The sequence below is a fragment of the Salmo salar genome, chromosome ssa16 (genome assembly GCF_905237065.1).
Source record: "Salmo salar chromosome ssa16, Ssal_v3.1, whole genome shotgun sequence".
In the NCBI taxonomy this organism is placed as follows: domain Eukaryota; kingdom Metazoa; phylum Chordata; class Actinopteri; order Salmoniformes; family Salmonidae; genus Salmo; species Salmo salar.
The window spans coordinates 72140556-72165684 of record NC_059457.1 but is presented as its reverse complement, the minus strand read 5'-3'; the positions used below and the strand labels follow the sequence as shown (position 1 = coordinate 72165684).

General features: G+C 40.4%; 1 protein-coding gene across 1 annotated transcript in view; it reads right to left on the bottom strand.

Moving 5' to 3' along the window:
• Positions 1-578: 578 nt before the first annotated feature.
• LOC106574517 (zinc finger protein 2 homolog) overlaps positions 579-25129 on the bottom strand; it is a 29730-nt gene continuing 5179 nt past the window's right edge. Inside the window, exon 2 of the mRNA XM_014150442.2 lies at positions 579-3717. Within this exon, the coding sequence (XP_014005917.2) occupies positions 1696-3717 (2022 nt within the window). The 3' untranslated portion in view covers positions 579-1695. The remainder of the gene's footprint in view (positions 3718-25129) is intronic.

Genomic DNA, 25129 nt, shown 5'->3' with positions numbered 1-25129 from the left:
AGCGAGACGCATCTGGTTTTCCCTTTGTCATCCGTGATTGTCATTGCATCATTTACCATTCAATTCTATTGGACACAAAATAATCTGAAACACAACCAAAACGTTGTTGCCTTGCTATGTTGTCGTCTTAGGTCTCTCTTTATGTAGGGTTGTCTCTCTTGTTGTGATGTGCATTTCGTCTGATATTTATACATCTTTTTTCTTTTTTATCCCAGCCACCGTCCCAGCAGGAGGCCTTTTGGTAGGCCGTCATTGTAAATAAGAATTTGTTCTTAACTGACTTGCCTAGTTAAATAAAGGTTAAATAAAAAAGTCATAAAACAAACTTCAAATCTATCCTACAAGTTTGTACAGTCACAAGCTTTGATCATTGCGTGCTTGGAATATGGGGCCAAATACAAAACTTTTAACAACTTTATTTTTATGTTTAGGGGTGTAAAAAAATGTTGACTCCTACCTTTGAGAGAAAGTATTACTTGTTAAACAAAATCTTTCTCTGAGCAATTGTATTAGTATATAAAAAAAAGCTCAGTATTTGAGTTATTTATCTTATACAGTTATTATTACAGACTCCACTGTATGTGTAAAGAATTTATTACAATTATCAACTGAGAAATCACAAGCTCTCACACACAAGTAATGGTTAACACACTCAAGGAATGAGACAACCAAAACCTTTCAGCTGTGAGATATGTTTGAAGGGCTTCAGCTCCATCAGTTCTCTAAAAACACATGGATGAATTCACACAGGAAAAACAGATACATTTGTTTCACATGCGGAAAAACTTCTCCATAATGCTACTTTTGAATATCACCAGAAATTACACACTGGAGTGAAGCCCAATGTTTATGGCTGTTGTGGAAAGAGACTTATTACAAAATAATCTCTTAAAATACATGAGCTGATCAATACAGGTGAGAAAACTACACAAGCGGAGTGGTTGTGGGAGACTTTCAACTCATCAGTGATCTCAAAAGGCGAGTCCATGAGAGAAGCCTTTCAGCTGTGATGTCAGCGGGAGAAGATTCAGCCAAGCCATTCATGTCGCAGCCAACATGCAAGTGCACACAGGAGTCAGACCATACTCATGCAAGAGATGTGGAAAAGGCTTTTATGATTCAAGACACTTAAAAAATTGAAAAAAATCCAAATAAAAAAAACTGTCAGTAGCTACCGTTATTGTCTGACCGCTCTTTCAGAGGTAAGAAATAAGAGAGTACATGCCAACCTGAATAACATGGACATCTAATAACTGTTCACCAGTTTGAATACTGACAAATTGATGTTAGTTTTCAAATTGTATTTCCCAAATTATTCCATACATCTTGGCTTGTAAATGATTTATACTCTGATGATCACATTGCTGATATTCACCTTAGTTCTAATAGCCCATATTTACAACAGTTGTAATCTTTGTAATAGTATTTTGGGTAGTTCAAGTGGGCAAATAATTACCCATTTGGTTGTTTGGCCTTATGGAATGCTTTAGGTGCAGGGGAGGATTGATAAATACCATTTATGCAGGGTGGAAACTAGGAGAGTGATAAGAGATTTTAAAAACTGTGATTTATAAAATACATTTTACTGTTAATAAAAAACAAATTGTGTTTGACAAAGTAAAAAACACATCTGCAATAACACAGTGATACTGTTACTATATTGCATTTTTGTGTCTCTGTTGTAGTAGTTCTTTCTTATTGAGTGTCTCTGTGACTTTGCCTTTCAGACTGTAGAATAGAGGTCGTCTCCTCTCCAGAGTGTTGCCTCTTCTGGTGCCGTTTTCTGTCGTTAATTTGGGAGAAGCTTTGTCCACAGTCTGAGCAGTGGTACGGTTTCTCTCCAGTGTGACTTCTCATGTGTATTGTAAGAGAGTTCTTTTGGAAAAATCTTTTTCCACAGCAGGAGCACTGGAAAGGTCTCTCTTTATTATGAACCCTTCTCACATGAGTCATCACGTCACATGAACGAGAAAAAGTATTTCCACATTCCGAGCAAGGATAGGCTGCTCTTTCACCAGAGAGTTTGAACTTGTGTGCTTGCTTGTGACACTTAAATGTTTTTTCAAGAGCAAAACTCTTCCCACAATCAGTGCAGTGGTATGGTTTCTCTCCAGTGTGCATTCGTTGGTGCCTTTCTAACTGTTGCATATTTGTAAAACCCTCCCCACAGTCAGTGCAAAGGTATAGTACACTTCCAGTGTGTGTTCTTTGATGTCTTTCAAACTTTGCCTTGTTTAAGAAACACTTTCCACAGTCAGAACAGTGGAGTGCCAGGTCTCCAGTATGTACTGGAAGGTGTGATCTTAGTTTTGCCATGTCAGGAAATCTTTTATCACACCTTGAACAGTGGTAAGGTTTCTTTTCTGCCTGAGTGTCTTGTGGATGGTATGCATTTTCTCCAGCATGTACATACATGTGTGTTTTTAGATCTTCTGGTTTGGAGAAAAGTTCCTCACAAAGATTGCAGTGGAAGTATTTCCCTTTCATATGCTTCCGCTGGTGGTGTCTTTTCAAATGATATGATTGAGAATAACTTTTGTCACAATCAGGGCATTGGTGAGCCTTCACTCCTGTATGTGTTAGCTGGTGTGACTTAAGACGATCTAATCGGCCAAAACCTCTGTCGCAATCAGGGCAGTGGTAAGGCTTCTCTCCAGTATGCGTTCGTTGGTGTCTTTTAAGATCCCCCACTTGTCGAAAGCTCTTCCCACAGTCGGCGCACTGGTTTATTTCGGAGCAGTGGTAAGGCTTCTTACCTGTATGAGTTTGTTGTTGAAGGTATGCCTTTTCTCCAGCATGTACATGCATGTGCGTTTTTAGATCTTTAGGTCTGGAGAAAAGTTCCTCACAATGATTGCAGTGGAAGTATTTCCCTTTCATATGCTTCCGCTGGTGGTGTCTTTTCAAATGATACGATTGAGAATAACTTTTGTCACAATCAGGGCATTGGTGAGCCTTCACTCCTGTATGTGTTAGTTGGTGTGACTTAAGACGATCTAATCGAGCAAAACTTTGTTCACAATCAGGGCAGTGGTGAGGCTTCTCTCCTGTATGTGTTCGCTGGTGTCTTATAAGATCCCTTACTTTTCTAAAGCTCTTACTGCAGTCGGAGCAGTAGTGAGGCTTCTCGCCTCCAGGACTGAAACCCTCAATCCACTCATCAGTGCCACCAGTATCTTGGGGATCCTCTCCATTCTCCTGCGTTGTTTGGGGTTGTGGTATTTCTGAGTTTTGATTCTTCTCTGATTGGCATTGGGTATTGGCTGGGCATTGCTGTTTGCTATGTGAAAGCACACAGTCTACATTTGCCGCACTGCTGGCAGCTTTGAAGTTATTCTCTGGCAGGTCCTGTTGCTTTTCCACAAGTTTAATTTGACGAATGCGTGTGACAGCTTTATCCAGTGTTATTTCTGGGTCCATTTGTAATTGCTCGGACAGTCTTCTGTCACGTAAGCCCATGACTAGTCTGTCTCTTATCATCTCACTGAGCAGAGCTCCATAACCACAATGTTGTGACAAACAATGAAGTGCAGTGATAAAATCATCAGCTGTCTCTCCTGCTTCCTGTTGTCTTTGGTTGAATTTAGTTCGTTCTAATATTACATTCCTCCTAACTGCCAAATGTCCATCTTGCTGCTCATTATTAGAACTGTGGAAGTGTTCCCGCTCGATCAGGTTGTCATCTTGCAGGTCTTCTAGGGTGTCCATCTTCTCTGCCTGGAAATACATTTAAAATAGCATAATTACTAGTAGGCCTATAGTCTCTGTTCTCTAAAACAACATCATTTTGTAATAGGCTATATTATCTATGTTTCATTATGGTTAAAGTCCAAATTAGAATAGATAGCATATACAATAAATAACTAAACAAATAACTTAGCTACTACTGTAAAGATGTGAAGACCCTAAGTCTAATCATTTGAAATACCTAGCAGTATCAACATGATAATGATGATGTTGTTGTTTGTCATTAGGCTTAGCGATCACAATGATATAGCATATCCATTGCATTGGCTAGTGATCTAGGCTAGAGAAGGTTCATTGACAGTAGTAGTAGTGGACATTTCCATGTAAAAAGCCCCATGATCACTAGCATATGAAGTGTCAAATGAAAGTTAAGAGCCTATAGTTCAGAATTATAGGCATATCAAATGTTCAACCATTTTCCATCCAAGCTTGAAATATACTTATTACCATACTAGAATGTATTTATTACTTTACATGTATAAGAAATGTATATGTTGGGGGTACATGAATGGTGAATAGGAACACTGTGTATGGAAAGTTACAGTGTGACAAGGGGAAGTGCAGAAAGTTCATATTCAGAAAGTTCATATTCTGTTCAAACTTGTTGCTGAATATGAATATTCCTGAGCAAGGAGGCAAAGACAAACAGTCTAGTTTCAGTTCCTGAGAAGGAAGGCCAGTTGCTTTGGAACTAGGACCATGGGGGATGTGGAACTCAACTCAAGATAAGGTCACCAGTTGAAGAGAGAAGACACTGCTTGGAGGGGGGGCCATAGGGGCCCACCCCGAAGACCACCTGATTACAGTCCCCCCACACACACACACCCCACTTCCATGAGGATCATAGACTTAGGCAGGCCATGCCAATACCAGTAAGAGGAACCTACTGTGTTTCTGCCTAACTGAGAAGGATTGTTTATCTTAGACATGCAAGGAGATGACTTGCCTAGTCGGAAGGTATAAATATATGCTTGTGTGACTTGTATGTTGCGTCTGCAGCTAAAGCACCCAGTGGGTTGAATAAACTTGGTTTGAGCTTTTTCTAGTCATCCATTTGAGTTTCGGAATTTAACAGTTGATGTTGCTAGTGATTCACCGTGATTTACAGTCGAACTGGAGAGTCTGAATCAGTGGAGCAGGAGCCGACACCAACAACAAGGTAGGCACAATTCCTACACCTGTTTCCACTCATTCTGACATCTTGGGGAGATGAGAATCATAGGCTGAACATATATTATAGGATACGGACCTAGGAAACCTTTCTTCAGTAGTCCCATTGTGTTACGAACAGTCATAGGGTTAGGGTGGGTTCTGCAAGGCTAGGTCCAGGATTGGGTCCCTGAAAGATCCGTGGGCGACCCCACGGTGAAGGGTAGATTCCGTGTAGGATAGGTCTCGGGTGGGGTTGGTTCCCTGAGAGATCCGTAAGTGGGACGATGGTCCCAGGGGGGTGAAAGCCCCAGCTGTGGTGGCCATAAAGTGTGTGTATGGATAAACTGTCATTCTTGTATACTAGTACAGTAAGATGTAGAGAAGTAGTCCATGTAGGAGGAGAAAGGCACGAAGTGCATACGGTGGAGAATAGCAGATATCTGTGCTTAAAGATGAAACATTGTCAGTGAGTGGGAATGTGGATGGTGCTAGAAGGTTGCCTGTAAATTCTGGAAAGCGGCCCTCTCCATGGTGAGTCATCCACAATAGTCTATGGTGAATTGGCATACAATACAACACAGTGTCGTCCAACACCAAAACTGTTCAGACGGGTGACAAATAATTTAGCGCCTACACTGTTACTACTCTCTGGGGGAGTGGGCATCACTGCCTTGGGAAAGTCATTAATAGAAGGTGAGTGTTAGAACCGTGGGTACAGAAACCTAAACACCGTTGGGGGTGGCGCGGAGCCAATAATACCTGATATGGTGTCCGGAAGCCAGGAGAATCCTGGAGCGGGAGGGGTGGAAAGGGAGAACGTTACCAAAGCATTAGAAGCGTTGAAAAAGGCACATGAACAGCACCAAGTATCAACTAAGTGGTGAGGAAAGTTAGCCAAAAATCGGACAAAATTGGTACACATCCCGTCGATGGACAGTTGAAATCCAGGCAAGAGTGTATGGATGCCATCGTATTGTGGAACACTGACATCAAAGAACGGTTCAGACCACAATACACAGGTATCCTAACCACAGCACTTTATCAGCAAAGGATAACATTTTTAAAAAGTTCAAAAATAAAAACCTGCCAGATAAAATGGAGCAATAAAAGAAACTAGGCATATCCGAAGGGTGAGTGCACAGATTAGATGAACAGAAGTAGGAATTGGCTAATGCGTTAGAATAGAGTAAAAATTAGAGGGAGCCCTTGAGGATAGACAAAAGCAAATAAAACAAGTTATGGTTTCGCTTCAATAGTATCAGAATACTTGTATATGCCATTGCCACTCCTCCACCGTTCGCCCCAGGCTACAAAGTGTAACAGGTACATCTAGTGTGCCACCGTTATACCCCTCTCTTACAGAGGAAAAATAGCGATATGGGTTGCAAGACGCGGAGGACGGGCACATTACGAGCCCGGACATAGTAGTCTTGGATAGTGGATCAGCATGATCCAGGTAATCATAGAGATGTGTGTCCAGTACGAACGCATGCGACCCCAGTTAAGTATTATACAAGACAAATATTACCAGGGGAGGATAATCCTATCCCAGCTGACGCACAGCCCCAAGTACGGATCCAAATTCAGCATCGCCATCAGCCACTGAGCGTGAGCCAAATGCTTAGCATTATGAAAGAAGCACCAGACCCAGTAAAGGAGGGACAAGAACGTATCAGTTTCTTGAGGAAACAGGGTAGGATGAGTGACCACGAATGACAAAACTGAGGGATTCTTAACCTGTTATGGCTAGGGGGCAGTATTTTCACGGCTGGATAAAAAACGTACCCGATTCAATCTGGTTACTACTCCTGCCCAGTAACTAGAATATGCATATAATTATTGGCTTTGGATAGAAAACACTCCAAAGTTTCTAAAACTGTTTGAATGGTGTCTGTGAGTATAACAGAACTCATATGGCAGGCAAAAACCTGAGAAGATTTCATGCAGGAAGTGGCCTGTCTGACAAGGTGTCGTTCTTCTTGTCTCTGTTTATTGAAGAGTGAGGATCTTAGCTGTCCCGTGACACTTCCTACGGCTGCCATAGGCTCTCAGAAGGCGGCAAAATGCAGAATCGTGGCTTTGCAGGCTCTGGCTGAAAAAAAGTAGCGCGTTTGGGTAGTGGCTGGTTACAGTACTGTGAGACTCAGGCTCGTGCCCGCGTCGACCGAAAGCTTTGTTTACTTTCCTCTGTTTAGCTAAATGGACATTCCCGGTCGGAATATTATCGCTTTTTTTACGAGAAAAATGGCATAAAAATGGATTTTAAACAGCGGTTGACATGCTTCGAAGTACGGTAATGGAATATTTAGATTTATTTTGTCACGAATTGCGCCATGCGCGCGACCCTGATTTACCATTTCAGATAGTGTCTGGAACGCACGAACAAAACGCCGCAATTTGGATATAACGATGGATTATTTTGGACCAAACCAACATTTGTTATTGAAGTAGCAGTCCTGGGAGTGCATTCTGACGAAGACAACAAAAGGTAATCAAACTTTTATAATAGTAAATCTGATATTGGTGAGTGCTAAACTTGCCGGGTGTCTAAATAGCTAGCCCTGTGATGCCGGGCTATGTACTTAGAATATTGCAAAATGTGCTTTCACCAAAAAGCTATTTTAAAATCGGACATATCGAGTGCATAGAGGAGTTCTGTATCTATAATTCTTAAAATAATTGTTGTGCTTTTTGTGAACGTTTATCGTGAGTAATTTAGTAAATTGTTAGCAAATTCCTCCGGAAGTTTGCGGGGGGTATGCTAGTTCTGAACGTCACATGCTAATGTAAAAAGCTGTTTTTTGATATAAATATGAACTTGATTGAACAAAACATGCATGTATTGTATAACATAATGTCCTAGGTGTGTCATCTGATGAAGATCAAAGGTTAGTGCTGCATTTAGCTGTCTTCTGGGTTTTTGTGACATTATATGCTAGCTTGAAAAATGGGTGTCTGATTATTTCTGGCTTGGTACTCTGCTGACATAATCTAATGTTTTGCTTTCGCTGTAAAGCCTTTTTGAAATCGGACAGTGTGGTTAGATAAAGGAGAGTCTTGTCTTTAAAATGCTGTGAAATAGTCATATGTTTGAAAAATTGAAGTTTTTGTATTTTTGAGGAATTTGTAATTCGCGCCACGCCTATCATTGGATATTGGAGCAGGTGTTCCGCTAGCGGAACGTCTAGATGTAAGAGGTTAACAGCAGTTGGGACTATTTTGTTATATAAAGTACCAGTCAAAAGTTGGCACACCACTATTATTCTACAATATAGCAAATAGGAAAAAAGAAAAGAAAAAAACCTGAAATGAGTAGGTGTGTCCAAACTTTTGACTGGTACTGTATATCTGGCCTCTGTGCAGTCGATTGTGGTTCAGCAAGATAACGGTTTCTATGTGGAAGGAGACGTAGGAGGCCACGTCTCACACAACTTCCAGTAGATACCGGCGCTCAGATATCACCGATTCCTTACGATGAGAAATTAGCTAAATTTGCGACAGGGAAAAAGTACCACATTCAGCGGGGTAACGGGCGGAATCGAAAGCGATACAACTATTATCCATGTCCTATATCATAGGACCAGTAACAATACCATGCTAATTTTACATGGCGACAGGTGTGGAACCAATGTTGGAGTTGGATAATCTCTGCAAAAAGCCAGGGGAGTGGATTCTCAAAAGGTACCAAATTAAAATTCGCAGTACAGACGGTGAAAGCCGAACAATAGTTGTTTCAGGATCATCCCCTATTGGCAAAAGATGCATTAGATTGCGGTCAGATTGGAAGGCTGCAAGCCTGTTGTGGTGGAGGTACATCCACTGCCACCGATAAAGCAATATCCTATTAAACTGGAGGCTGAGAAATCGGTGGCAATATTACTAGAGCGAGGCATAGCCGTCATTGTAAATAAGAATTTGTTCTTAACTGACTTGCCTAGTTAGATAAGAAATAGCGGTACGAGGCCCAGCCCGATGCAACAGCCCTTTATTTCCAGTAAAGAACGAACTAAAATGCCTTTTAAATTGAGTTTTCACGGCATAAACAAAAATGCATTGAAAATCACAACAGTAGTAGCAGATTTTGCAGACCTTTTGGCATCTATTCCCTCGGACTCAGAATGGTACAGCGAAGTGCTGGGTGATATGGCCAAAATATCATGGTATTTTTCACATTTTTGATGTTATTGATTAATAAAAGTTCTAAATTTGCTTTATGAGTAGTGCGTGACCCAAGGATGGCAACACATATATTCTGAATGATTTCAAAGGGTCTTTCTCTATTCAGATTGTTTTATACTGTTCGATTCAACTTCAGCCTAAAATCATTTCCTGCATTTCCATAAATTTCTGCATTTACTGCACTCATGTGAGATCATTTCCACACTGCCACGATATGGGCAACAATACTAGGCCTTATTTTTAACCAAATGTTGCAATTGCGATTTAGATAAACACTTGGGTGAACTTTTTGAATGATGGAAATATCTGAATATCACTGCACAATGCAATTTGACCCTCATCAGGATCCCTTGCTAGAACAACTCTGGGTTATGGGGGCAAATGGTAGGAAAGCACCAATAATGTCTCAGTATGTAATCATTGGGAAGCAGGGAGCGGCAATGGATGTGATGGACAGAGACGGATCTGAATTTGTGCAAAAGTGGTTCAATGTCTCCGACTCTGTCCCTCACATTACATTGCTGGTAAATCAGGGATTTACATCAAAGGATCTAGGACCTATGATGAAGAAAGCTAGGAGGAAGAGATGGGATAAAACAGACAATCCATTGATTTTCCATTCAAAAGATAAGGCATTTATCAAGATAATAAAACACTACAATGATAATTGGTGATCCTAGGGAAATAGAGGTCAGTGCAATCCAAAAGGTATTGTTAGGTGAGGGAATAGGACTGATTAGTGAGCTTAGAGAAGAAATGGAAAATATCATACCACCAGAGGTATGGTCACAACATGACACAGATGTTGGGTTAGTAAAATCAGCAAGTCCTGTTAACATCAAAGTAAAACCGGATGCTAAACCCCATTGGAAAGTCCAGTATCCTATGAAGCCTGAAGCTGAAGGGATAAGTTCAACGATTAAAGGATTGCTCAGGGCAGGTGTATTGATAGAGATGCCAAGCCTTTGCAATACACCTTTGCTACCTGTTCTTAAAGCCGATGGTAAAAAATGGAGACTGGTACATGACTTAAGAGCTGTCAGTGATATTGCACAGGATTGTCCTGCGGAAGTTCCAAACCCTCACACACTGTTGACTAATGTTCCCCCTGATGCTAAGTACTTTACCGTGATTGACTTGCGTGGAGCATTTTTTTTGTGTACCCCTGGCAGAGGAATGAAGGCATTTGTTTGCATTTAGATATAGAGGCAAAACTCTGTCTTATACGAGACTTACCCAGGGATTTCGGCATAGCCCGCATTTATTCAATCAAATACTAAGAGCTGATTTGGAAGAATTAATGCTTGATAGCACTTTGATCCAATATGTGGATGACCTGTTAATCTGTGCCTCAACAGTGGAACAGTGTCACTCTGACTCATTAAAGGTACTTCAACGATTAGCTGAAGGAGGACACAAAGTCTCTAAAACAAAACGTCAGTACTGTCAACCCCAGGTTGAGTACTTAGGTAGGACAATAGCTCATGGAACTAAAGCAATAGCTCCAGGACAGCTAGAGGGTATTAGCAAAGCACCGTTGCCACAAACGGTAGCTCAAATGATGACCTTTTTAGGAATGACAGGATTTAACTCTGACTGGATAGAGGAGTATGTAGTCAAGACAGCTCCTTTGAGAGAAATAATGAAAGAAGCAGGACAGCTTAATCTGAGAGCACAACTAGACGAACACTGATGCTTTGGTTGCATTTGAAACACTTAAAAAGGAGATGCAAACGGCACCAGCTCTAGCAGCCCCAGATTACACTAAACCATTTTTATTATACATAGGAAATAGGTGTGGTAATTATGCAGCAGCTGTTCTTATGCAGGAAACATGTAGTGGTAGGAAGAAACAGCCTATCGCTTACTACAGTTCTAAACTGGATCCGGTAGCTCAGGGTTACCCACCATGTTATCAAGGGTTGGCAGCATTGCATTATGCTTATGACAAGGCGTCAACTATCACCATGGGGTATCCTGTGATTATAAGCACTCATCATAAAATAGTGGAGATGATAGAACAGGGTAAATTTGTGTTAATCTGTTAGGGCTAGGGGGCAGTATTTACACGGCCGGATAAAAAACGTACCCGATTTAATCTGGTTATTACTACTGCCCAGAAACTAGAATATGCATATAATTATTGGCTTTGGATAGAAAACATCCTAAAGTTTCTAAAACTGTTTGAATGGTGTCTGTGAGTATAACAGAACTCATATGGCAGGCAAAAACCCGAGAAGATTGCTTACAGGAAGTGGCCTGTCTGACAAGTTCTTGTTCTTCTTGACTCTCTTTATTGAAAACTGAGGATCTTTGCTGTAACGTGACACTTCCTACAGCTCCCATAGGCTCTCAGAACCCGGGAAAAAGCTGAATGATGTAATTCCAGCCCCTGGCTGAAAAACATTAGCGCCTTTGGTAAGTGGTCTATCAGAGGACAATGAGACTGAGGCGCGTGCACGAGGCGACCCCATGTTTTTATTTTCTCTCTCTTTGTACTAAAACACAGATTCCCGGTCGGAATATTATCGCTTTTTTACGAGAAAAATGGCATAAAAATTGATTTTAAACAGTGGTTGACATGCTTCGAAGTACGGTAATGGAATATTTCAAAAAAATTGCCACGAAACGCGTCGGGCGTGTCACCCTTCTTTACCCTTTCGGATAGTGTCTTGAACGCACGAACAAAACGCCGCTATTTGGATATAACTATGGATTATTTTGAACCAAACCAACATTTGTTATTGAAGTAGAAGTCCTGGGAGTGCATTCTGACGAAGAACAGCAAAGGTAATAACATTTTTCTTATAGTAAATCTGACTTTGCTGAGTGCTAAACTTGCTGGGTGTCTAAATAGCTAGCCCTGTGATGCCGGGCTATCTACTTAGAATATTGCAAAATGTGCTTTCACCGAAAAGCTATTTTAAAAAAATCGGACATAGCGAGTGCATAGAGGAGTTCTGTATCTATAATTCTTAAAATAATTGTTATGTTTTCTGTGAAGGTTTATCGTGAGTAATTTAGTAAATTCACCGGAAGTTTGCGGGGGGTATGCTAGTTCTGAACGTCACATGCTAATGTAAAAAGCTGGTTTTTGATATAAATATGAACTTGATTGAACAAAACAAGCATGTATTGTATAACATAATGTCCTAGGAGTGTCATCTGATGAAGATCAAAGGTTAGTGCTGACATAATCTAATGTTTTGCTTTCGTTGTAAAGCCTTTTTGAAATCGGACAGTGTGGTTAGATTAACGAGAGTCTTGTCTTTAAAATGGTGTAAAATAGTCATATGTTTGAGAAATTGAAGTAATAGCATTTCTAAGGTATTTGAATATCGCGCCACGGGATTCCACTGGCTGTTGAGTAGGTGGGACGATTTCGTCCCACATACCCTAGAGAGGTTAACTATACTGACTCTGCTTTAACCTCTATGGGCTAGGCGGGACGAATTCGTCCCACCTACGTAACAGCCACTGGTATCCAGTGGCGCGATTTTTAAATCGTTTGAAATACTATTACTTCAATTTCTCAAACATATGACTATTTTACAGCTATTTAAAGACAAGACTCTCCTTAATCTAACCACACTGTCCGATTTCAAAAAGGCTTTACAACGAAAGCAAAACATTAGATTATGTCAGGAGAGTGCCCAGCCAGAAATAATCAGACACCCATTTTTCAAGCTAGCATATAATGTCACCAAAAACCCAAACCACAGCTAAATGCAGCACTAACCTTTGATGATCTTCATCAGATGACACACCTAGGACATTATGTTATACAATACATGCATGTCTGTTCAATCAAGTTCATATTTATATCAAAAAACAGCTTTTTACATTAGCATGTGACGTTCAGAAAAAGCATACCCCCGCAAACTTCCGGGAATTTACTAACAGTTTGCTAAATTACTCACGATAAACGTTCACAAAAAGCATAACAATTATTTTAAGAATTATAGATACATTACTCCTCTATGCACTCGATATGTCCGATTTTAAAATAGCTTTTCGGATGAAGCACATTTTGCAATATTCTAAGTACATAGCCCAGCCATCACGGCTAGCTATTTAGACACCCAGCAAGTTTAGCCTTCACCATAATCACATTTCCTATAAGAAAAATGTTCTTACCTTTCCTGTTCTTCGTCAGAATGCACTCCCAGGACTTCTACTTCAATAACAAATGTAGGTTTGGTCCAAAATAATCCATCGTTATATCCGAATAGCGGCGTTTTTGTTCGTATGCGTTCTAGACACTATCAGAATGGTAATCCACGGTCGTGCGCATGGCGCATGGCGTGACAAAAAATGTCTAAATATTCCATTACCGTACTTCGAAGCATGTCAACCGCTGTTTAAAACCAATTTTTATGCCATTTATCTCGTAGAAAAGCAATAATATTCCGACCGGGAATCTGCAATAAACTAAACAGCCCAATGAAAATACTCCACGGGGGGCTAATCGCGCACGCGCCTCATTCCATTGTCACCTAATGGGACACTTGAATAAGGCGATAATCTGTTTCAGCCTGAGGCTGCCTCGTCAACCTTCATGATTTTCCCGGCTTCTGAGAGCCTATTGGAGCCCTGGGAATTGTCACGTTACAGCTAAGATCCTTACTCTTCAATAAACAGATGCAAGACGCACGACTCCTTGTCAAACAGGCCACTTCCTGCATGAAACCTTGTCAGGTTTTTGCCTGCCATAGGAGTTCTGTTATACTCACAGACACCATTCAAACAGTTTTAGAAACTTTAGGGTATTTTCTATCCAAACCTGAACAATAATATGCATATTCTAGCTTCTGAGTTGGTGTAGGAGGCAGTTAAAAATGGGCACATATTTTTTCCAAAATTCTCAATACTGCCCCCTAGCCCAAACAGGTTAACCTCTATGGGCTAGGTGGAAAAGACTAAGGGCAACACTACCAAAAGGATGGACAGGCCTTTGTGCAAGAGTTAGGTTGATTCAACAGATAACTGCCACTGAATGGGATCCTAGTGATGCTAAGCAACATGGGGTGACTCCGGGAGGTGGTTATGCTTGCCATGACTTTCGTAAAGATGGTCTTCCTGTTTATGCTAAAGTACCAAATTCGGATAAATGTGTACTTGTGCATGTCAACAAAAAATGTCATATGCGTGGTCGTTACAAGTGGTGCTCCAAGGACAATATTGACATCTCTATCATGCTGATCCTTTGTTCTGTGCTGTTTCAAAGAGGGGATTGTCCTATCTGTCAGGATGAGGAGTGTGCTTAAATGATATATTTTCTAGTATACCTGTGTGTATCATTGTACCTTCTATTCTATTGTGTTTGGTTGGTTTTATACATATATATTTTATATTTTAATTAAAGCTAGTTTTGCCTTCTAAAATAAGGATCACTTTTAACATGTTAGGTAACAGAGGGTATTCCGGTTACAAGTGTCTACGGACCATGTCCTTAATCTTCTAACAGGTCTGGTTATCAATGATAATCTTTTGTTAGAGAGGTGTCTGCAAGGGAGGATCGTGTTAAGGTGTTTTATTTTAGAACGTTGTCTTGTTACTTTTATAACTGAAGGTATGTTATTGATTTACTTTTACTAGTATCATATTCATTGTATTATCCTCTCTATATTCTACATAACTGAGATGACCTCAGGCAAGGCTATGCACTGCATCCTCATTGCTTCTTCATAGTACATTGGTTTATTATAAGTGTTTTATTTTTGTTTTTGACTGGATCTTTTACTCCTATCTGTGTTATTGATTGGAGATGTTTGGTCCAGTTGGTTTGTGTGCCTTCTTCACACTCATTTATAATTTATCTTATATTTGTATGTATGCAGTTGATGTCTTTTTGCCTCCATCCTCTTGGTATTACTTAGGTGTTAGTTTGTGGGACTAATTAGTCCCAGAGGAGGGATTTATGTGGGAGCTAATGTAATATAAATAGGTGTAGTTGCTATGCTGAAGTAGCAAAGCCATAGGTACATTGGCCATAGGAAGAGAAGGTGACACCCGGGACATTTGCTATTTTTGAAAGGGTAACGTGCCAAAGATTACATTAAGCTAAACGAACATGAGTACATTAGCCAAGGCCATAAGTACATTTATGACAACTGGACATGCCAATGTCAGAAGGACACAGAAAGTAGGATGGTAGCAAAATGACCAACAGGTGAAACATGAGCATGCAATGCATGTATTATTTTTGTATGACATGAAGGGGTCCCGCCACCATTATAATCTAACCGGAAGCAGATATGGGCGTTATTGGGCGTGAACAAGCAAAGAACTCAGACTAAAAGATAATGGTGGCAGAAGGACTAAGGGAAGTAACTTCATTTACATATGGGACGTACTCATATACTGTATGTGTATAAAAGCAGAGCCAGTGCTCAGGGAAGTTGGTTGTTCCGTGGACCAGCACGGCTTTGTTACTTTGTATTAAAGCCTATTTTGAATTTACAAGTTCTTGTAAGAGTGTTATATTTCTGAGGCAATATTCCACGACAGGGGTGACAGGAACATCAATCAAAAATGGACAAGTAGAAGCATTATTTGAAGCGTGTCAATTACCCAGTAAATTAGCAGTAGTGAAATGTGAAGCGCATACGAGTCATACAGATAAAATAGCCATAGGGAATCGCCAAGGCGGCAGCCTTAGTAAGAGCAGATTCCACTGTAAACAAGCAGTTGGGTGGGGTCTAGGAGCTACTTTAACCACCCTAGTCTGTGTCAGTCGCTATAATGGACAATGCCACATGTAAGAGGGATAGATTGACAAACCGCATAGAATGGGTGGCCAAATACAAAGACACGAGAGTACATTGGGGTAGAGTCAGGACTAATACCACAGAGACCAGAGAGGTCACTAAAGGCACAGTAATCTGGGTGGAACCACTTGATAACAGGACTAGTACATAGGCTGGACATAGGCTGTTCAGAACAAGGTGTAATCTTGGTACAGAAAGGAGTATGGAAGTAACGTAATGGCACTGAGAATCTAAGGAATTAAACTACATGTTCTCTCCTGCCTTAAATGGACATTATGTGCCAGGGTTCTCAATCAGCTGAGGGTCAGTTAATAACTTTCAGACTATAGACTAGGCCTACTATATTTATTTCTCAACTTTCCTAATATTAAGCACATTGTTTATCTTTACAACAAGAGTAAAGCCTATGTGGCTGGCATTAAAATAAACCACAGGAAAAGCTTCCTCCATTCGCTATTTAAGTGCATAGATGACATGTATTATTTTCCAGCTGCCCCCGTTTCGAGACTGGTGCAAGATAATGGTCCATTCTAAATCAAAACAAATTTCCCACATATTAAGTATATGTAAATACAAGATTAAATCAAAATAGTCTGATAGGTGACAATATTACCCTATCACTTGTGAATTATATATAATCACTTGTTAATGATGCCTAGCATAAGAAACAATGCCTTTTTTTTTTTTACTTTTCGAATCATAGTCATACCTCATGTAGCCAAGCCCACAGGGCTATATATTTTGAATCACAACTGAAGTTGACAAATAACAAAATGAAGCATATTAATCCGCTTTACAATGGGTGTAGAGCCTAACTGGCATACATAAGCAGCGCATGAGTTTCAAGTTTGGGGGAGATAATTTTCACATTAAAAATTCATCTTTATAATAAAAGCATTACATGCCTAATCACATTTGCGGTCACTTTTGATAATGGTGTTTTCCGCTAATGGAACATTTGCGCTTATAGCCTACTACCATGTACACATTTCTGCACTTATAATGTGAATAAATAGCCTAATAGTTTATCAACATTTTAAGCTAAACGTTCTGATTGGTTGCGTCAGCCACGTCGCGTAAAAAAGGTTTGATGGTAGTGGTCGTATTAATTTGGGATCTATCGCATCCCACAACTGTCCCAGACTATGTTTGGAATATTTATTTATGGCACAGAATGTTGATTTTTGTACTATGGAGGACAGTAGATGGACATAGGCTAGTGATTTTGCGGTTTGTTAGGACTGCTCATCTTGTTGGCTGACGAATTGTAAATGTGGACAATTCTTACAATATCTTCAATATGTACATCGGAAATAGATAAGGACGCGCGCAGTTGCATCCCCGATGTATCAGTCTTCACTTGTAGCCTATGAGAAAGACCCAATCACGTGATGGTGAGCCATGTGAGTGAGATGCACTTCGGATTACGCAGCACTCAGGGAGACGTGCACAACGCAGCACTCCGGGCCAAGGGCACAACGGCCACAAAAGGCAAGGATATTTTTAGGGTGCATTATGACCACAAAGGGGATGCCCCTGTGAAATTTGAGGCATTATTAAGTGCTTGTCAAATTGTGTGAAACAAATAAAGTGTGTACAGCCTGCATAAAAAACAAAGCAGAGCTCATGCCTTTCAAGCGACTTTTTTCAAATCATCATTAGAGTCGTATCATGCAGCCTTACAATGTATTAAAAATCAAAACATATAGCCCAACGTTTGTAGAACAACTAAAGTTACATTAATAACTCTAAATTAAGCATATAGTACTACCTCTTTGTTAACCGCTCAACACAGAATAGCCATGTGTGCACTGCCTCAAAATCGTTTGGAGAAAATATGTAAAAAATGTTTTCTGCTTTGTTCAATTGTATTCTTCAAACTATAAAATAATATAAAATATAATGCCATGGAATTCTAAGCAAATATTGTCCACTAAATGAACTAGAGTGCCCACAGCCATATGGCAAGGCTACAGTTGAAGTTGGATGTTTACATACACCTTAACCAAATACATTTAAAATCAGTTTTTCACAATTCCTGACATTTAATCCTAGAAAAATTCCCTGTCTTAGGTCAGTTAGGATCACCACTTTATTTTAAGAATGTGAAATGTCAGAATAATAGTAGAGAGTGATTTATTTCAGCTTATATTTCTTTCATCACATTCCCAGTGGTTCAGAAGTTTACATACACTCAATTAGTATTTGGTAGCATTGCCTTTGAATTGTTTAACTTGGGTCAAACGTTTTGGGTAGCCTGCCACAAGCTTCCCACAATAAGTTGGGTGAATTTTGGCCCATTCCTCCTGACAGAGCTGGTGTAACTGAGTCAGGTTTGTAGGCCTCATGATGCCATCTATTTTGTGAAGTGCACTAGGCCCTCCTGCAGCAAAACACCCCCACAACATGATGCTGCCACCCCCGTGCTTCACGGTTGGGATGGTGTTCTTTGGCTTGGCCTCCCCCTTTTTCCTCCAAACATAACAATGGTCATTATGGCCAAACAGTTCTACTTTTTCATATCAGGCCAGAGGACATTTCTCCAAAAAGTACAATCTTTGTCAGCACATGCAGTTGCAAACCGTAGTCTGTCTTTTTTATGGCAGTTTTAGAGCAGTGGCTTCTTCCATGCTGAGCGGCCTTTCAGGTTATGTCGATATCGGACTTGTTTTACTGTGGATATAGATATACATCCAGCATCTTCACAAGGTCCTTTGCTGTTGTTCTGAGATTGATTTGCACTTTTCGCACCAAAGTACGTTCATCTCTAGGAGACAGAATGAGTCTCCTTCCTGAGCGGTATGACGGCTGCGTGTTCCCATGGTGTTTATACTTACATTTTACGTTTACATTTTAGTCATTTAGCAGACGCTCTTATCCAGAGCGACTTACAGTAGTGAATGCATACATTTCATAGCATTTTTTTCCCCCCGTACGTGCGTACTATTGTTTGTACAGATGAACGTGGTACCTTCAGGCATTTGGAAATTGCTCCCAAGGATGAACCAGACTTGTGGAGGTCTACAATTTTTTTTCTGAGGTCTTGACTGGTTTCTTTTGATTTTCCCATGATGTCAAGCAAAGAGGCACTGGGTTTGAAGGCAGGCCTTGAGATACATCCAAAGGTGCACCTTCAATTGATTCAAATGATGTCAATTAGCCTATCATAAGCTTCTAAAGCCATGACATTTTCCGTAATCTTGCCAAGCTGTTTAAAGGCACAGTCCACTTAGTGTATGTAAACTTCTGACCCACTGGAATTGTGATAGTGAATTATAAGTGAAATAATCTGTCTGTAAACAATTGTTGGAAAAATTACTTGTGTCATGCAAAGTAGATGTCCTAACCGACTTGCCAAAACTATAGTTTGTTAACAAGAAATTTGTGGAGTGGTTGAAAATTGAGTTTTAATGACTCCAACCTAAGTGTATGTAAACTTCCGACTTCAACTGTACATCAGGAACGAACATAAGGACAACTCAGAGTATGCTATTCTGTTCTTCTGAAATAGACTACATTTTCTTCATGTCCTGCTTCTTTAGACATGTCTAAAATAAATCATGGATTTGTTGTGAAGGTGTAGGCTATATTACATGGATTTATTAGACTTTTTAAAAGTAGATGTTCCAAGGGTCTGCATCAGTGGCTGTGTGTTGAAGGAAGGAGATGCTAAATGTGTTTTCGTTAATTAACGGTCAATTACCTTGAGACCGGCAGTTATTTGCATCAGCTGATGACATTTTGTCACCGCCACAGCCCTAGTGATACCACAACCTAAACATGTCCAATATGTTGAACACATTGACACAACCCTTGCTGATGATGGTAGAGCAAAGAATAGTGTGGGGGTGCCATGTTGCCCGCTTTGAGGATAACACAGTGCCACCGACGCGGCCCGCTATCAAGGACTGTGTGCTCTCCTTCTCCGTGGCCGACGTGAGTAAGACATTTAAATGTGTTAACCCTCGCAAAGCTGCAGGCCCAGACGGCATCCCTAGCCGTGTCCTCAGAGCATGCGGAGACCAGCTGGCTGGTGTGTTTACGGACATATTCAATCTCTCCCTATCCCAGTCTGCTGTCCCTACATGCTTCAAGATGGCCACCATTGTTCCTGTACCCAAGAAGGCAAAGGTAACTGAACTAAATCACTTCTGTCATCATTAACCCTTTCACACGTACCATCACACGGGGTGTGATTGTTCTACAGTGGTCCCTGAAGCGTACGATCACACCCCGTGTGATTAGAACACTCATTTAGAACGCTCGTTTAGAACGGCCAGTTTCGAATGACGCAACAATCAGCATTTGAGATGGCCACACTTTTTTCAGAAACTATTTACACAAACACAGTCCTTACAAAGTTATGTCCAGAATGTGAGCAGTTTATTTTTGGATGCAATGTTCAGATATTCACAGAAGTATATATAGCACAACACAACCACCCTCCCTGTGTTGTGAGGGCACGCAGGAGACCGGGGTTCAATTCCCCAACGGGGAGGAAGTAGTAGGCTGTCCTTCTAAATAATAATTTGTTCTTAACGGACTTGCCTAGTTAAATAAAGGTTACAGTAAGAGCATAACATTTCTACACCATAATTGTAGTTTAACCAATACCTAAACGGAGATTCAGTCAAAATAAAAATCTCATTGATTTATCAAAACCAGTCCCCATGCTTGTCTCAGAGCAGCACGAAACGGTGCTAAAATAGTTGTGGGCTATTGCTTCAAATCCTATTGCTTCTAACTTCAATATGCTCTTTAAATAAATAAGACCTACACCACTTTTAACAGCACATTACTCAACACTAGTGAGACTCATGTCGCCTATGGTAGGCCTACAGTATAATAAAAAAATATGATGTGACTCCGCTATATTTACAAACAGAGGATAGGATGGATTCTAAATTAAAACCAAAAGCCGCCTCATGGGTATCCCGGTGGCGGCCGGCACGGGTATCTGTAGCAACTTATTTTGCATTGCAATGTGGTGATATACAGCTGCGCCACTGGGGAGGCCCCATCCACAAAGTATCAAAATACAGAGGGGTGTTGGTAAAGGTATATTGTCCTGCTAATAGCCCATAATGGGCTATTATAAAACTGTACATGGCATCCAGGTCAGGATAACCAAAAAGATGTCTGTATTAACTTCTCTAGGGCCAGTGGGACGATTTCGTCCCACCTACGTAACAGCCAGTGGAATCCCGTGGCGCGTTATTGAAATACCTTAGAAATGCTATTACTTCAATTTCTCAAACATATGACTATTTTACACCATTTTAAAAGACAAGACTCTCGTTAATCTAACCACACTGTCCGATTTCAAAAAGGCTTTACAACGAAAGCAAAACATTAGATTATGTCAGCAGAGTACCCAGCCAGAAATAATCAGACACCCATTTTTCAAGCTAGCATATAATGTCACAAAAAACAAAACCACAGCTAAATGCAGCACTAACCTTTGATGATCTTCATCAGATGACACACCTAGGACATTATGTTATACAATACATGCATGTTTTGTTCAATCAAGTTCATATTTATATCAAAAACCAGCTTTTTACATTAGCATGTGACGTTCAGAACTAGCATACCCCCCGCAAACTTCCGGTGAATTTACTAAATTACTCACGATAAACGTTCACAAAAAACATAACAATTATTTAAAGAATTATAGATACAGAACTCCTCTATGCACTCGCTATGTCCGATTTTAAAATAGCTTTTCGGTGAAAGCACATTTTGCAATATTCTAGCTATTTAGACACCCAACAAGTTTAGCCCTCACCAAAGTCAGATTTACTATAAGAAAAATGTTATTACCTTTGCTGTTCTTCGTCAGAATGCACTCCCAGGACTTCTACTTCAATAACAAATGTTGGTTTGGTTCAAAAGAATCCATAATTGTATCCAAATAGCGGCGTTTTGTTCGTGCGTTCAAGACACTATCCGAAAGGGTAAAGAAGGGTGACGCGCACGATGCGTTTCGTGACAAAAAAATTCTAAATATTCCATTACCGTACTTCGAAGCATGTCAACCGCTGTTTAAAATCAATTTCTATGCCATTTTTCTCGTAAAAAAGCGATAATATTCCGACCGGGAAATCGTGTTTTAGTACAAAGAGAGAGAAAATAAAAACATGGTGTCGCCCCGTGCACGCGCCTCAGTCCGATGGTCCTCTGATAGAGCACTTACCAAAGGCGCTAATGTTTTTCAGCCAGCGGCTGGAATTACATCATTCAGCTTTTTCCCGGGTTCTGAGAGCCTATGGGAGCCGTAGGAAGTGTCACGTTACAGCAAAGATCCTAAGTTTTCAATAAACAGAGCCAAGAAGCCCAAGGAATGGTCAGAGAGGGTACTTCCTGTACAGAATCTTCTCAGGTTTTTGCCTGCCATATGAGTTCTGTTATACTCACAGACACCATTCAAACAGTTTTAGAAACTTTAGGGTGTTTTCTATCCAAAGCCAATAATTATATGCATATTCTAGTTTCTGGGCAGTAGTAATAACCAGATTAAATCGGGTACGTTTTTTATCCGGCCGTGTAAATACTGCCCCCTAGCCCTAACAGGTTAAAGACTATCAGAAAGAATGTTGGTACTTATTTATTTTGATCCAAAGTCATGAACGAGTGAGTCACTCAGCTTTATGTAGGTACCGCTATATGACTGTGCCATCAACCTGATAATGTAGCGATATTTGAGGTTATTTCATTATCAAAAAAACAAAAGTAAGCGATTGTAATCTGAATAAAGGTCAAAATAAAATATATTTCTGTTTTTAGAGGGAGAGAAACGCTGGGCCAATTGTGTACCGCCCTATGGGACTCCCAATCACTGTCGGATGTGATACAGAATAATAATACTTTTTGTTGTATTTTGTTTTGTCTTTTCTGGTGGATTAAACTGAAATTGCAACCAATCACGGCCGGTTGTGATACAGCCAACCTAACTTAGAAATGCATTTGACGATAGAATTCTCCCACTACCCTCCTTCAAGGCAAGTCTATTGTCCAGCTACCTGCTAAGCCATAATGGCGCTGTACAACGTGACCGTGTGTGTTTAAAAGAGTATTTTCCAGTAAGCAACAATTTGTTTACCTTCATTAGACAACTTTGTTCCAATATTTCTGTAATTCAGTGAAATGTATTCCCATAGTAATACGTTATGGATCCTAAATAAACTAAATAAATATTGGCATTTTGAAAGAGTATTTTTATCATTATTTTATTAACAAAAGCATAAAGATGCCATTATTAGTTATTGTTTTAGTTTGAATGTGCAGACTGGCACTAAGAACAGCCGGGAACATTTCCCTAGTCAGCGCCATTATTAGTGCAAAGCCCCTTAACCTCTATGGGCAAGGCGGGACGAATTCGTCCCACCTACGTAACAGCCACCTGAATTCAGTGGCGCGATTTTTGAATCGTTTGAAATACTATTACTTCAATTTCTCAAACATATGACTATTTTACAGCTATTTAAAGACAAGACTCTCCTTAATCTAACCACACTGTCCGATTTCAAAAAGGCTTTACAACGAAAGCAAAACATTAGATTATGTCAGGAGAGTGCCCAGCCAGAAATAATCAGACACCCATTTTTCAAGATAGCATATAATGTCACAAAAACCCAAACCACAGCTAAATGCAGCACTAACCTTTTATGATCTTCATCAGATTACACACCTAGGACATTATGTTATACAATACATGCATGTCTGTTCAATCAAGTTCATATTTATATCAAAAAACAGCTTTTTACATTAGCATGTGACGTTCAGAAAAAGCATACCCCCCCGCAAACTTCCGGGGAATTTACTAACAGTTCGCTAAATTACTCACGATAAACGTTCACAAAAACCATAACAATTATTTTAAGAATTATAGATACATTACTCCTCTATGCACTCGATATGTCCGATTTTAAAATAGCTTTTCGGATGAAGCACATTTTGCAATATTCTAAGTACATAGCCCAGCCATCACGGCTAGCTATTTAGACACCCGGCAAGATTAGCCTTCACCAAAATCATATTTCCTATAAGAAAAATGTTCTTACCTTTCCTGTTCTTCGTCAGAATGCACTCCCAGGACTTCTACTTCAATAACAAATGTAGGTTAATCCATCGTTATATCCAAATATCCTCTGTTTTGTTCGAGCGTTCTAGACACTATACGAATGGTAAATAACGGTCGTGCGCATGGCGTGACAAAAAATGTCTAAATATTCCATTACCGTACTTCGAAGCATGTCAACCGCTGTTTAAAACCAATTTTTATGCCATTTATCTCGTAGAAAAGCGATAATATTCCGACCGGGAATCTGCAATAAGCTAAACAGCCGAATGAAATTTCTCCACGGGGGCGAATCGTGCATGCGCCTCATTCAATGGTCCTCTGATCGGCCACTTGGATAAGGCGATAATCTGTTTCAGCCAGAGGCTGCCTCGTCATCGTTCAGGTTTTTCCCGGGTTCTGAGAGCCTATTGGAGCCCTGGGAATTGTCACGTTACAGCTAAGATCCTTACTCTTCAATAAACAGATGCAAGACTCCTTGTCAGACAGGCCACTTCCTGCATGAAACCTTGTCAGGTTTTTGCCTGCCATAGGAGTTCTGTTATACTCACAGACACCATTCAAACAGTTTTAGAAACTTTAGGGTGTTTTCTATCCAAACCTGAACAATAATATGCATATTCTAGCTTCTGAGTTGGTGTAGGAGGCAGTTAAAAATGGGCACATATTTTTTCCAAAATTCTCAATACTGCCCCCTAGCCCAAACAGGTTAAAGTGCCGCACTGGGTAGCCCCCCCCTCCCCATAGGTTAGGTCCATCTTCTGTGCGCAGCTCTGCGGTCCATCCCATGCCCCCTGCCCTCGTGCCTTGAACCTCGCACGCTTCAGTGGATACAGCTGGAGAACTGCAAGGCAATCCCATTTGGCTCCACTCGGGAACCATGACCAATAAACATTCACCTGCTAATAACAGGGTTAATAATATCTGTGAGAATATCCAAGAGGCTTTTAAAATATTCTAAATTAATAAATTGCTTTGTTTAAAACAGGGCTCCGGGCAGCCGAGCGGAAATGGAGGAAAACTCGCCTCCCTGCGGACCTGGCATCCTTTCACTCCCTCCTCTCTACATTTTCCTCTTCTGTCTCTGCTGCTAAAGCCACTTTCTACCACTCTAAACTCCAAGCATCTGCCTCTAACCCTAGGAAGCTCTTTGCTACCTTCTCCTCCCTCCTGAATCCTCCTCCCCCTCCCCCCTCCTCCC